We start from the raw sequence: 14,014 nt of genomic DNA, 5'->3' as shown, positions 1-14,014 counted from the left end.
TAGCCTCTGCAAATGAGTCAAGTTTTGTGAAATTTGGAGGAGTCATCAGAGTAGAAAATTGAAGGAACGGTTGAAAGAATGTTTTATTGCTACGGATGGTCTCAGATAGGTCGAAGGAGTAAAATCACAATTTCTCAGGGTCAATTCTGACAACTTGCTTTTTTAGGAAATTTGCTTTTTTCTAAATTTAGAAAGTTTTGTTTTTTGGCATTTTGGGGCCAATCTTGGAACCTTCTTTTTCAGCCTGCTTTTATAGAAAGTTGCTTTTTGGGTTTTGGTGGTTCCAGGTCCAAAAGAGGTGTCAAGAATTCATCCAAAAGGCACCAGGTGTGAAATTTGTTCCAAAAGATTTGTCCAGAAGCTAAGTTGAAGAACATGGTGAAATAGGTAAGTTTGGAGCCAAAATCAAAGAATTCACCAGAATCATTTGTTCATGGCATGATCAAATTCTTCCAAACATATATGGCAAATCCGCCCAAGAGAGGGAGATGAAGGTGATTGAATGTGGAAGAAAGGTTTGGAATTTTGTCTAAGTGTAGCTGCAATCATGACAAATTCCTATCAAGATTCCAAGTCCGCCACTGGCATGAGGTGGAAAAATTTCCAAAGTATGCTCAAAGTCCGCCATGCCTAATGGAGAACCTTTCCTAAGGTACTATGAAGTCCACCTTAGGAAGAGGAGGGAAAAGGTGACTAAGTGTTGGCAAATTGGAAGGAAAAAGGTTGAAATTTGGAGTATGGAAAAGTTCCAAACCCTAGGTAAAGTTTGCCCTATAAAGTTTGCCCTACCAAGTGAAGACATCTTGAAATGTTCCTAAGGCACACATGAAGTCTGCCATGCCTAATGAAAATTCCCTAGGATACTACAAAGTCCACCCAAGCACAATTGGAATCTTCCTAAAGGCATGACAAAGTCTGCTATTGGCTAGAAAGTTTTGCAAGAGGAAAAGCAATTAAAGCAAGCACAAAAAGGATGTGTTAAGAGAGGAGAAGTTTGAACTAGGCAAAAGCAAAAAATGCATGGAATGAAACACCAAAAATAATTCGCCTACCCAAAGAGAAAATTCAAATATTTTTATTTAAAAAATTAGCATGAAAGCAAATTCGCCTAGGGGGGAAAAGATTCAAGAAGAGGTGGATAAAGCAAAGAAAATTTGTATTGAGAAGAATTCGCCTAACTTTGGGAAATTCAAGTTTCTCTTAAAATTGCTAAAGTGAAATAAAGCAGTACTCATAAGAATTCGCCCAAGTTGAGAATTGAAGAAGTGGATTAAAAAAAAAAAAAACAAAACTTGCCCAAAGCTAAATTTGCCTAAGGAGAAAACTTCTAGAAGGATATTGCAAGAAGCTCCAAAATTCATTAATACAAAAAAAATAGTGCAAGGAAAAATTTGAATTGTTTATAAGTATAGGCCTTGGCAACTTCACTATTCACACTTTTCTCTCATCCTTGTGAAGCTCAAACTTTCCAAGGCATCTTTCCAAGATTTTTTAGGCAATTTAAGGGTGTAATTGCAAGTTTCAAGAAGTTCTAAGGAGAATTCAAGGCATTCGAAGGTTCATCATCAGCATTCTTTGAGATTCTTCTCCATTCCCTGCAGGTTTGAAGCAATTCAAGGGCAAAAGTCTGAGATTTTGGCCTCCAAATTTCCTTCTTTCTTTCTAAATTCTGGTTATCAGACCAATGCATGGCTTCTCCATATCAAATTTTCGAATTCCATCCATGGAGTAGGGCTACTTTTGTGTCTCAGAGGCAGAAACCCTTGAAATCAGGCTTTGTTTCATATTTTTTAGGCCTTTCTAAGTCTGATTATAAGTTTTAGAATCCCTTTTGAAGTCTGATCAGACTAAATTTCAAGATTTTCATAGTTTTTTGAGTCTGATTTTGGATTTCCAGAATGTGTATAAGGTCTGATATTGATTTCCAGAGCCTTCTTTGATGTGATTTTCACCTCGAGAAGCTCAAATCAAACTAAATTTCAAGATTTTCATAGTTTTCTGAGTCTGATTTGAAGTTTCCAGATCTGATTTTCAATTCTAAGTTCAAAGTTAGGCGAAAATTTCACAAATTCCTAGTTTTTCTAACTTTGATTTTTGTTTCTCAGACCATACTCAGTCTGATTTTCAAAGTTTAATTAGAAAATCAGAGTTATTCTTTCAAAATTTATCAAGATAACATCAAGCTTATTTCGTTTACCTTAGAAATTTTTCATATTTTCAAGTACTTGATGTCAACTCAAGGAAGAGACTTCTAGGAAAGTGCCTATGAAACAAGAACCAGCTGGAAAGGTGATTCCACGGAGCATGGAAGGACAACACTCACACTTCATCAAGACATTCAAGAAGATTGAGTCATCCAAGGATGAAAGGCTCTACATCGACCTTCCAAGTCCAATGCAGGGAATTTCAAAAGAATTAATCATTTCCGAGTATGCTTCATCACATGATGCAATTGGAACAATGTTGAGTATCAAGAGATATTGCCTATGGGACATCAAATCCGCACGACAAGCTGAGGTGGCATCCCAATCATCAATCAACCAATCCAAGGGTTCCAAGTCAGACATGTTTAGATACAAGGAACTAGACTCAACAAGTGGCTCCTATTTTCTCATTGGTTATCCAAAGTGTTGTAATTTTCCCATTGGCCGAAAGGAGTTTTTTTGCAAGTAACCCTAATTAGGGTTTTCTCTATTAATCTTGGTCGTTGATCTTGGATCAATTTGGGCCGTTGCTTTGTAATGGGGTTCCTATATAAAGCCCCCTCCTCTCATTTGTAAAGAGGAGAATTTTGAGAAATTGTTATAATAATACTTCTTAAGTGCTAAGACATAGTTCATTGTTCAATTGTTGGTGAATCTTGTCTACTTTTGCAAGTGAGCAGGGTTTCTTGGCTCTCCATAGAATAGATTTCATTTTCAAGTTGTTAGATTGAATGAAGGATTTGATAGAATTTCTCAATGTAGAAAAATGTGTTCATACTTTTGATAATTGGATGATTTTTTTAGTTATCGTGCGAAGTTAGCCTGAACCAGAAACAAAAACTTTTTTCTAACGCTTTATTCATTGTTCAAGATGTTGGCGAATATGAGTGATATGAAAATCTTTTGATTTCCTTAGAAGATTGCACTATTCTTGTGTAGTTGTTGAATTTGGCGAAGTAAGGATTTGGTTTGGATTCCATTTTTGCAATTTCCTTCTCCGGAGTTCATAGGATTAGATTAGGATTAGAACTATCCTTCTAAATCCTCACCCTTTTTCCTTTTTTGCCAAGTTATAGTAGAAGTAAGATTGAAAAAAGCTTATTGAAAATCATTCCAATAAAGAAGAAAGTTACAAGTGTTGGCAATCAATAGTATCCTTTGATTTATTCACTCCTTGAACAATTATGTAAGTCCCCCTTGAGATTCCTAGCATATCACAACGAACCAACTGAGACTATCCGCATGAATCGGGCCTTGGAGTCGTCTTTGTGATCACACAGTTCGTCTGTTTAGCACATAGAAGATTTTGATCAAGAGAGAATAGGATATTTCTGGGTATTTTATTCTGAGTTGTGCGTGCATAAAAAACACACCAATAGGACAGAAGATGCATCTACTAAAAATACACCTAAAACTAATCAAAGTAAGACCACATATAGAATATCATTGAAGACTTCATCTAAATTTGTTCAAAAGAATCATCCTATGAATCAAATTTTGCAAGACAGACCTAGAGCTACAAGAAAAAAATGAATTACTTTGAAGATGAAGACATCTCTTTGCTGTCCATATTTGAGCCTATGAGTTTTGAGGAGGCAGCTGAAGACAAACACTGGGTGGCAGCCATGAAAGAGGAGCTTGATCAAATTCAAAAGAGTGAAACTTGGGAACTTGTCCGAAGACCCAAAGACAAGAATCTAATAGTTACAATGTGGGTCTACAAAAACAAGTTGAATGAAGATGGCCAAGTGGTGAGAAACAAGGCAAGGCTTGTGCAGAAAGGTTATGCACAAGTAAAAGGTATTGAATTTGATGAAACATTTGCTCCTATTGCACGTTTAGAAGCAATTAGAATGTTCTTCGCTTTTGCTTCTTTCAAAGGTTTTAGGATTTTGAAATGGATGTTAAATCTGTTTTTCTCAATGGTAATTTGAATGAAGTATACATAGAACAGCCTAATGTTATTCTATGAGAAAATCATAACTATGTTTGTAAGATGAAAAAGGCTCTTTATGGCCTTAAACAAGCCCCACATGCTTGGTATGACAGACTTGACAGTGACCTACAACAACAAGGATTCAAAAGAGGAATAGTGGATAGCAATCTATATGTTGAAGAAGGTAATCACATGTTGATTGTTGTAGTTTATGTTGATGATTTGATTTTTGGTAGTGATTGTGGAGAGATGTATCAAGTGTTTGCTACCAATGTGAAGGAGTTTGAAATGTCCATGTTGGGTGAACTATCTTTCTTCCTTGGCTTACAAATTCATCAATCAAAGAAAGGTATTTTTATTTTCCAAGCAAAGTTTATCACAAAATTGCTAATAGACTTAGATGGAATGTTGTAATCTTGTAAGCACTCCTATGGTGACAAGTTGTAAACTTAGTAAAGATGACGAGTCTCTAGATGCTAATCAAAGATTTTACAGTTCCATGATAGGAAGTTTATTATATGTTACAACTACTAGATCTGACATTATGCAAGTTGTTGGTTGTGTTGCTAGATTTTAGGCTACTCCCAAGGATACTCATGTTCATGCAATAAAAAGGATTTTCAAGTATCTTAAGGGTACTATGGATTATGGGCTTTGGTATCCATAAGGTATTGACTTTACACTTACAACTTATACTAATGCAGATTGGGATGATTCAGTTGATGATAGGAAGAGCACAAGTGGAGGTGCATTCTTCTCAGGTGGTTGTCTTGTATCTTGGCTGAGTAAAAAGCAAGCTTCTACTTCATTATCTACAATTGAAGTAGAGTATATTGCAACAGTGTCTTGTTGTACACAAGTACTTTGGATGAAGCAAACACTGAAGGATATTAAGGTAGAGTATGATCATCCTATATCTATTTTTTTGACAACACGAGTGCTATTAACATTTCTAAAAATCGAATTATGTACTCTAGGACTAAGCATATTCCTATTAAGTATCATTCTCTAAGAGAACAAGTTAGTAATCAAGAAGTTAAGTTGGAATATGTTCCTACTAAAAAGCAGATTGCAGATTTGACTCGCCGATTTTTTGGGCTAGGCGAGTAGTTATGACTTCTACTCGCCCGAGTTTTTTGGCAAAACTCGGCGAGTACGAGCTAAAAACTCGGCCGCGTCAGCACAAAAGGAAATAACGTCTAAAGTTAATTGCATTTCATATTTGAGCTGGGTTTTTTGGTGAGAAGGGGGAAGAGTGACCAGCAAGGAGATTTCAAACTATTCTTGCTCATTTCAAGTGGATTTGAAGTGATTTTTCAAGGAAAATCAGATTCCTAGGTTAGTTTTTTAATTTCTTTTCTATGCTTTTTTAAAACAATTTGTTTATTTTTTGTTGCATTTAGATGAATTAGAAATGATTCCTAGGTAGTCTAAATCCTTTCTAAGTTATTTGCACAAGATTTAACACTAGATTTGACAAGTTTGTTGAATTTTTCACAATTTTTTTGAAGAATCTAGTTTTCAAAAAAAAATTCAAACCCTAATAATTGTTTTTTAAAAACTTTGAATGATGTCTAAATTTATTTAAACTAATGTAGATAGTTTGCTAAATTGTTTAACTAAAATGTTAATTTTTTTTTCACTTTGTATGTGTAGGTTAAGTGAGCATTAATCATGGCAAGGGAGCAATGGCCACTAGATCCATGCCCATCTGGATATATAGGCACCCGTCCTAAAGGTGCTAGAGATGGGGCATGGAGGTATGCCTATGAGGGACCCGATCCTAGGTCAGTTATATGCATAAAGTGTGAGAATATACTTCATGGAGGCATCAACCGCCTCAAATACCACCTTGCAGGAATAGACAGGCATGATGCTAGAGCATGCCCTGGGACCAATGAAGAAATAAAAAGACAAATGAATGCCCTACTTGCAGCTGGGGAAGAGCAGAAATTGCAAAGGGAGAGGGCAAAGCTAGCCATGAGATCAGCCATAGCTGAATCTCAAGGTGTTTCTATTGACATTGAAGAGGAATACGAAGCACTTGAGGGCATAGTGGGCTCTCAGCGTGGCTCACGTATCCGCAAACCTACCACCACCTCGCCCATCGCTTCTGCTTCCTCTAGTAGAGTACTTGGCACCGTTCCATCATCATGATCAGGGTCCATAGGTGATTATTTTGTGCCCAGGAACACACCCGGAGCACAACCATCATTAGAGGCCATTGGATGGAATAGGGAGGTACATGAGAAAACCGACATTGCAGCAGTTGATTTTTGGTACTTCAACAACATTCCATTCCATGTGGCAGACAATCCTTATTGGCTGAATTTGGTGAATGATATGACAATTTCAGGAAAGGGGTACAAGGCCCCTTCTCGCAAGGATTTGAGTCGGAGGTTAGTAAATTACTATATAGTCCACTTGATTTCATTTTTAATTATTTTCTAGATTTCTTGTTTATTAAATCAAAATTGTGTACTAAAACCTAATTTTACTTTGCTCTTTTAGGTTGCTCACAAATGAAGTTGCTAGGGCAAGAGAAGTGATGGAGGATCAAAAAATTGAATGGGCAAATTATGGCTGCACCATTCTTTCTGATGGGTGGACAGATGGCAAGAACTGCACCATCATCAATTTTTTGGTTGCTTGCAAGGACATTATAGTGTTCTTGAAATCTGTTGATGCCTCCAGCAAGGTGAAAAATGCAGAAACATTGGCTGGAATGTTGGAGCATGTCGTCATGGAGGTGGGGGTAGAGAATGTGGTGCAAATTATCACAGATAATGCAACAGCATATGTGTCGGCAGGTAGAATCCTTTTGAATTATCACCTTTAGGCATTAGCAATATTTTCATTTGTTGTGGCTTTGTTTTACTTGGGTGCATATTTCTTAAGAATAAATTCTTCTTTTGCAGGAAGAATCCTCCAAGAGAGGCACCCCACTCTTTTTTGGACACCTTGTGCAACACGTCCTTGACCTTCTTTTGGAGGACATAGGAAAACTTGAGTGGGTGACTCTAGTTGTGGAAGATGCAAGGAGGATCACCAAATATATTTACAATCACCCTTGGGTCCTAAATTTGATGAGACAACACACCCAAGGGAAAGATTTGGTGAGAGATGGTGTCACAAGGTTTGCAACGATTTTCTTGACGTTGCAAAGCCTTCTTGCTGCATTGACTTCTTTGAAACAAATGTTTTTGAGTGGAGAATGGCTTAACCAGAGAAACGAAAATCGCCTAAACTCGCCTGGACTCGGCGAGTCCGAGTGCGAGTCACCCTCGCCAAGTCCTGGGGACTCGGACTCGGACTCGGCCGAGTCCAGGCGCCAGACTCGCCAGACTCGCCGAGTTTGGCGAGTTTGGTGAGTTTGGCCGAGTCCCGTGCCTGGGACTCGGCCGGCGGCGATGTGAAAGATAAGTTAAAAAAAAAACAATTTTAAATGGTTTTTTTGACTCTTTTTTTTTGTGTTATTTTTGTTTTATACCTAAAAGTGACTTTCATTTCATTCATTTGCAAAAATAGGAGGAGTAAAGTGAGATAAAAAGAATAACAAGGGTGCATTGAAGAAAAACCAGCAAGGAAGATTTCTTCAATTTCTTCAATTTTCTTCAAGAGTTCTAAGAGGTAAGTTGGTAACATTGTTTTTTTGAGATTTTTTTGTTTCTTATATGCAAAAATTCATTTTTCTATTCTTTTTTTTTTGAAAGTTTTACATTTTATTCCAAAATCTTTTCTATGTTACTATGTAGGCCCAGGGTTTGTAATTTTATTTTTTTTAAGGTAGGGTTTGACACCCTACAATTTAAAAAAAAAAAAATTGCAAACCCTAGTTACCCTACTTTAGCTTTTTTGAAAAAAATGTTCAATGAGAATGAAATTATGAATGCACAACATAGAATGAATGTCTTAATTTATTTTTGCATTTGTAATGTTTTATTGCAGCAACCTTCACATTCTTATTTGCCTCAAGTTTCACAAAACAATCATACAATGTCCTCTTCTAGACCTCCCATTAGAAAGGACCCTGCTTGGAAATATCATGAGGATTTTCCAGGGCAAAGAAAAGGGCAAACAAAGTGTATATTTTGCAAAACAATATTCCATGGAGGCATATATAGATTGAAATACCATATTGCTGGTGTGCGTGGGCATGATGCCGACCCATGCACAAAAGCAGTCACTGAGGCCGTACGTGATTGCTATGTAATGGTTGAAGAAATTGAAAGGAAAAGGAAAGAAAAAGAGGATCTCACAGTCATTGGGAGACATGCACCTTTAGGAACAGGGACACAATTAGGTTGTGTTGGAGGGCCTTCTTCCTTACCTTCATATCGTCCCACTCATTTTGCTACTACTCATGCTTCCGGTTCTGCTTCTATAAGTGCCAGTGCCTCTGCCCCTTCTCATGTTCCTAGCACTGGCAGTGGTAGTGGGAATGTTAGCATTGGACCTAGGATTCGTAAATCTAGGTTGGATACCTTTTTTGCACCTCGCACTACTCCTGGGTCCCAACAGTCACTTGAGAGCATGGGTTGGAACAAGGAGGTCCATGATGCTGCTAAAATGGCAGTTGGCAGATTTTGGATCTATGGCAGTATTCCATTCTTCACAGCCAGGTAAATGTTTTATGTTTGATTGTTTTAATTTTTATAATTTGATTGTTCGTATTAATTTTTGTTGTATATAGTTCATTATACATAGTACATACTTATCTCATTAAAATTATTTGTGACAGGTCACCTTATTGGCAAGAAATGGTTGATGCCCTTACCATTTGTGGGGCGGGGTTCAAAGCCCCTTCTGAGTTTGATTTGAGCGGACCCATTTTGACTGAATTGGTGAATGATGTGAAGAAAGAATTGGGTGATCAACGCCAAATATGGAGCACTAAAGGTTGCACCATCATGACTGATGGTTGGACAGACAGGAGAAATAGAACTCTCCTTAATTTTCTTGTTTCTTCCGCAGGTGATTGATTAATTTTAGTTTCATTTAGGCATTAATTTTTTATTTTTCATTTAATGATTTATTGAATGATCATTGATCTTGCTTTATTTTTTTATTTCAGGGGGCACCGTTTTCATCAAGTCTATTGATGCCTCCGCCCATTGCAAGAATGCCACCTACCTATGTGAGGAGATAGAGGAGGTGATTAATGAGGTGGGTGAAGAGAACGTGGTACAGGTGGTGACTGACAATGCACCAAATTATGTTGCTGCAGGTAAACTTTTGATTACAAACTAATTTTGTTTGCAAATTAATTTCTATTTTGTAACCTCATTAATTACAATGCAACAAATTATGTTGTTGCAGGCAGACTATTGATGGAGAGGCACCCATCTATAGTTTGGACTCCATGTGCCGCCCATTGCATTGACCTCATGTTAGAGGATATTGGAAAACTTCCATGGGTCAAGACATGTGTAGAAAAGGCAAGAAATGTGTGCAAATTTGTATATAATCATTCATGGGTGTTGGCTCTTATGAGACAATACACAGAGCATAAGGAGTTAGCTCGTCCAGGAATCACAAGATTTGCCACAAACTTCATCACATTGCAGTCCATGCTTCGTTGTAAGATGGCCTTGAGACGTATGATTGTTGGTGAGGAGTGGTCTTCCTCATCCTATGCTGCCACCCCAGCAGGAAAAGATATGGCAGACTGCATTTTTGATGAGCGAGGCTTTTGGAGCCCTTGTGATGAGATAGTGAAGGTAATTTTTTTATAAATTCTACAATTTTTATTTAACTTTTTGTTTTATAACTTATTCATCATATTCTCTTATTTGCTCATGTTTTAAATTACACAATATTTTCAATTTTACAGTTTGTTAAGCCCTTGGTGGTTTTGTTGCGAGTTGCGGATGGAGAAAAGCCCGCAATGGGCTACATATATGAGGGCATGGATAGGGCGAAAGAGGGCATCAAATCTATCTATGCAGGAGATGAGAGCAAGTATGGTCCCATTTGGCAGATCATTGATAAGAGATGGCATCATCAGCTTCATAGGCCCATCCATGCAGCAGCCTATTATTTGAATCCGGCATTCCATTTTAGCCCTACTTTCAGGGCTGATGCGGAGGTCCTTGATGGGCTATACTCAGTCATGGAGAAGATGGCACCTGTTGGTTGTACTCAGTCAGATCTTATGCGAGAGCTACAGTTGTTCTCAAATGCACAAGGGGAGACCTTTTCTCGTCCTATCGCCAAAGAAAGTAGGACAACTATGATGCCAGGTAAAAATAAATTGTAAGGCTTAATTTTAGTTTTATTGTATATTGTTAAATGAGTTTATGAGAGACTGATTTTATTTATTTTTCTCATTTCAAACTCAGATAATTGGTGGAACTTTTTTGGCCCAACGACACCAAATCTTCAGAAGTTGGCCATTCGCATCTTGAGCCAACCATGCAGTGCATCTGGTTGTGAGCGCAATTGGAGTATGTTTGAGCACATACACTCCAAGAGGCGCAATAGATTATCCGTGGAGAAGATGAATGATCTTATCTTTGTTCACTATAACCTCCGCCTGAGAATGAGAAAGAATGCATTAGCTGACATCTCTCCTATCATTCTAGATGAGGTTGATCCTGAGGCAGAGTGGGCCATTGAGACAGATCCTGTGGCTGTCTTTAGTGATGATGACACTGATTGGATCGACCAGGTAGATATAGAGGCTGAGGCTGTAGCCATGGCAGAGGAGGAGCAGAGAGCACGAGCAGAGAGAGGAGATTCAGAGGCAGATGGTGATAGTGACAGAGATGGTGACAGTGACACAGATGTTCCTGATGTTGGTGAGCATGGCGTGGTGTCACGAGGAGCGGCTATGGCTGCCCAATCATCTATGACCTACCTTAGACGCCTTCGTAGGGGGGCGGGGCCTTCATCGGAGCCGACGTCGGGGCCGGAGGGTGCAGACTCCTCTGCGCCATAGGCTTGTAGATGTATTTACCTTTGTTATTTGTATGGAACATTTGATGATGATCATATGATGACATGGATTTTTTATTCCATGAGTTTTGTAATATTGTATACATTTGACAATATTTATATATCTATGTTTGTTATTTCCTTCAGCTACAATTTGTGTTTATGCTTATGTGATAGATCATAGATGTATACTTGTGTATGTATTATGTAATGAAATGAGCCAAGTTTGATGATGTTATTGTGTCTTATTCAATAAAGGGTGCATGAAACAAGTTTTAAATCTTAAAAAATCTCTAAATTTTTTGAGTTTTTCACTTTCCTGAGTCCAGCCGAGTCTGGAGCCGAGTCTGACGCCGAGTCCCGAGTCCGAGTCCGATTTGGCCTTGCCGAGTCCGAGCCGAGTCCGAGTTTCGTTTCTTTGGGCTTAACTCACCTTATTCAAAGAAGCCTGAAGGAGAGGCTGTTGCATGCATAGTCTTCGACAACCAATTTGCACAAAGGGTTGCAGAAATTGTGAAGGTAACTTCAAAACTTTAATTTTTAAAATTTTTAATTATTCTTGATTCAAGTCTCTCATTACTAATTCGTAACTTCATTATTTAATCTTTTTGTAATTTGTATTTTTCAATTGTAGGTGTTAGAGCCCTTGGTTCCAGTTCTTCGTTTGGTGGATGGGGATAAAACCCCAATGGGATATCTTTATGAGGCCATGGATAGGGCCAACGAGTCTATCAAAAATTACTACAAGGGGGATAGACTCAAATTTGATCCCATTTGGGAAATTGTTGATAGGAGGTGGAACAATGAGCTCCACCGACCCATTCATGCAGCAGGGTACTTCCTCAACCCTCGTTTTAGGTTCGGGGGTTCTTATTCAGATCCGAATGGAGAGGTCATGGAGGGCCTCAGTACATGCATTGAGAGGATGGTGCTCGATGTTGAGGAGAGAGACCTCATTGGGAGTGAGCTCCAAAATTATGAGGGAGGAAGGGGTAAGCTATTCTCTTCAGAGCTGGCTAGGAGAGGAAGAACCACTCAAACCCCAGGTATAACATTTGCCATTTGGATTTTAGGATCTAAAATGATTGATAAATTATGTTTTCTCTTTTCTCTTTGCTTTCTAACTTTTCCATGTTATTTATTTTGCAGATGCTTGGTGGCAAAGTTGGGGTGGAAACACCCCACATCTCAAAAAATTTGCCCTCAGAGTCTTATGTCAGCCTTGCAGCTCATCCAATTGTGAGCGCAATTGGAGCTTGTTTGAAGCAATCCACACGAAGAAGAGGAGCAAGTTAGCGTAGAAACGGCTCAATGACCTTGTCTTCGTGCAATATAATCTTCGATTGCGCGTAAGGAAGGTAGAGGAACTAGAAGGTGGTCCAATTGAATTGGATGATATAGATCCTTACAGTGATTGGACATCACAAGAGCAGCCTCCATTGTTTTTCGACACTGACATCATTGATTTGGAGAGGCAGACTATGGAGGAGGAGGGGGGTGGATTTGGGCTGGATGACATTGATGAGGAAGTGGAAGAGGAAGAGGAAGAGGAAGAGGATGAGGATTCATTGCCAGTGCCAGAAGCAGGTGGAGACATAGCTTAATCCAGGATGGAGGATGAGCTAGCCATACTGAGCGAGGAGGCACAGTCACGCCCACTGCAGACTTATAGGACTAGACCCTCTAGTTCTACCTCTCCCCAAGTTTTTGCTAGAGTTGGGAAGAGGAAGTTGTAATTGTAATTTGCAATGATGTATTTACTTTTGGTTTTACAAAAACTATTTACTATATTGCTTTCAGGCTTCCAGCCATCAACATTCCTCATGAGGATGCGATTTTGTAGACACTTTGCATTTAAATATATCTAGAATCACCTTGTTTCTTTTGTGTTATCATTTATTGATTCATTGGATGCATCTTCTCATTAAATTTTGCAAAAAAAATGCATTTTTAAAAAATTTAAGCGTGTTTTAAGTTGCCGAGTTTTTTCGTTTTTTTCCTGAGTTTTTTTCCCAGGGGCTTGGCGAGTCGAGCCAAGTCGCGAGTAGTCCAACTATGCTTTTGAATGCTTGAGGAAGAAGTTGGGAGTGATTTCACTCCACTTTTGAAGTGTTGTTCTAACTTAGGGGGAGTGTTTATTGTCACATTTTATGCCCTATTTCAGTTTTGCAAATTGAAATCAGTCATTGATGTCAAAGGGAGAGTAGTAATTCAGGGGGGTAGCATTGTTTTGGTTTCAGGTTTGTTGCAGATTTTGTCATTGATGTCAAAGGTTGCATTTTGAAAAGAGAATTGCAATGAAATATCTTTAAGCTACTGATTATTCATCAATTCTTGCTTAAGCTGCTTGCTTGGTTGCTTGAGCTACTTGTCTACTTGTTTGAGTTGCTTGGGTGTCTACGAGCTACTTGGGCGTCTACTTCAGCTGCTTGTCTGTGTGTTTCAGCTACCTGCCTGTCTAGTTGAGTAGCTTGTGTGTGTGCCTAAGCTAGCTGGGTGTCATCTTAAGCTGGTTGCTTGTCTATGTCAGCTGCCTACTTGTCTTTTCTCTGCCATGTCATCTAATGAATTTTCAAAGGAACTATTGTTATGAAGTTTAAATATGGTGGGCATTTTGTTCTTTGAACCAAACTTCATTTATTTTGTCACCTATTCTAAGGTCGGTGGCTTTAGTTTTGGTAACATTTTTCTTAGAAAGGCATGTAGCGCATGATGGACTATGTGACAGCTGTCGTGTAACCTGAATCATTTTTACTCTGCAAAGATGTAATGTTATTCATCATAATTTTTGGGGCGTTGAAATGTTTCAATACACAAATTAATCATTGTATTAGACCTTTCTTAGACAAATATATGGTTCCATTGACACTAAATGGAGGTTGGTGATTCGCCAATTTTGTGATCATTTGAAAGGCATAATCAGTTCGTATTGTGGTTT

The 14,014-nt window shown here is 38.4% G+C and overlaps 2 protein-coding genes across 4 annotated transcripts in view; both read left to right on the top strand.

Moving 5' to 3' along the window:
- The window catches only part of LOC131030884 (CDK5RAP3-like protein), a 148,863-nt gene that overhangs the window by 100,812 nt on the left and 34,037 nt on the right, over nt 1-14,014 (top strand). The gene's annotated exons all lie outside the window — the stretch shown is intronic.
- Nucleotides 7,548-11,213, top strand: LOC131051254 (uncharacterized). 2 transcript variants are annotated; one of them, XM_057985687.2, is made up of 7 exons: nt 7,548-7,770; nt 8,089-8,762; nt 8,882-9,114; nt 9,215-9,367; nt 9,460-9,860; nt 9,974-10,382; nt 10,482-11,213. In XM_057985687.2, the coding sequence occupies exons 2-7, from the start codon at nt 8,137-8,139 to the stop codon at nt 11,078-11,080; spliced, it is 2,421 nt and encodes an 806-aa protein (XP_057841670.2). In that variant the 5' UTR covers nt 7,548-7,770; nt 8,089-8,136; the 3' UTR covers nt 11,081-11,213. The 2 variants fall into 2 exon arrangements, with proteins under 2 accessions (XP_057841670.2, XP_057841669.2); XM_057985686.2 differs by lacking the exon at nt 7,548-7,770 and having other exon boundaries at nt 7,965-8,762.

This window comes from Cryptomeria japonica, chromosome 4 (assembly GCF_030272615.1).
Source record: "Cryptomeria japonica chromosome 4, Sugi_1.0, whole genome shotgun sequence".
NCBI lineage: Eukaryota > Viridiplantae > Streptophyta > Pinopsida > Cupressales > Cupressaceae > Cryptomeria > Cryptomeria japonica.
This window is presented reverse-complemented; position numbering and strand designations above follow the sequence as displayed.

Coding starts and splice junctions, on each gene's coding strand:
- LOC131051254 (XM_057985686.2), top strand. CDS start 8,005: ATGTTCAATGAGAATGAAATTATGAATGCACAACATAGAATGAATGTC. Junction 9,115..9,214: donor TTTTCTTGTTTCTTCCGCAG/GTGATTGATTAA, acceptor TTTTTATTTCAG/GGGGCACCGTTTTCATCAAG. Junction 9,368..9,459: donor ACCAAATTATGTTGCTGCAG/GTAAACTTTTGA, acceptor ATGTTGTTGCAG/GCAGACTATTGATGGAGAGG.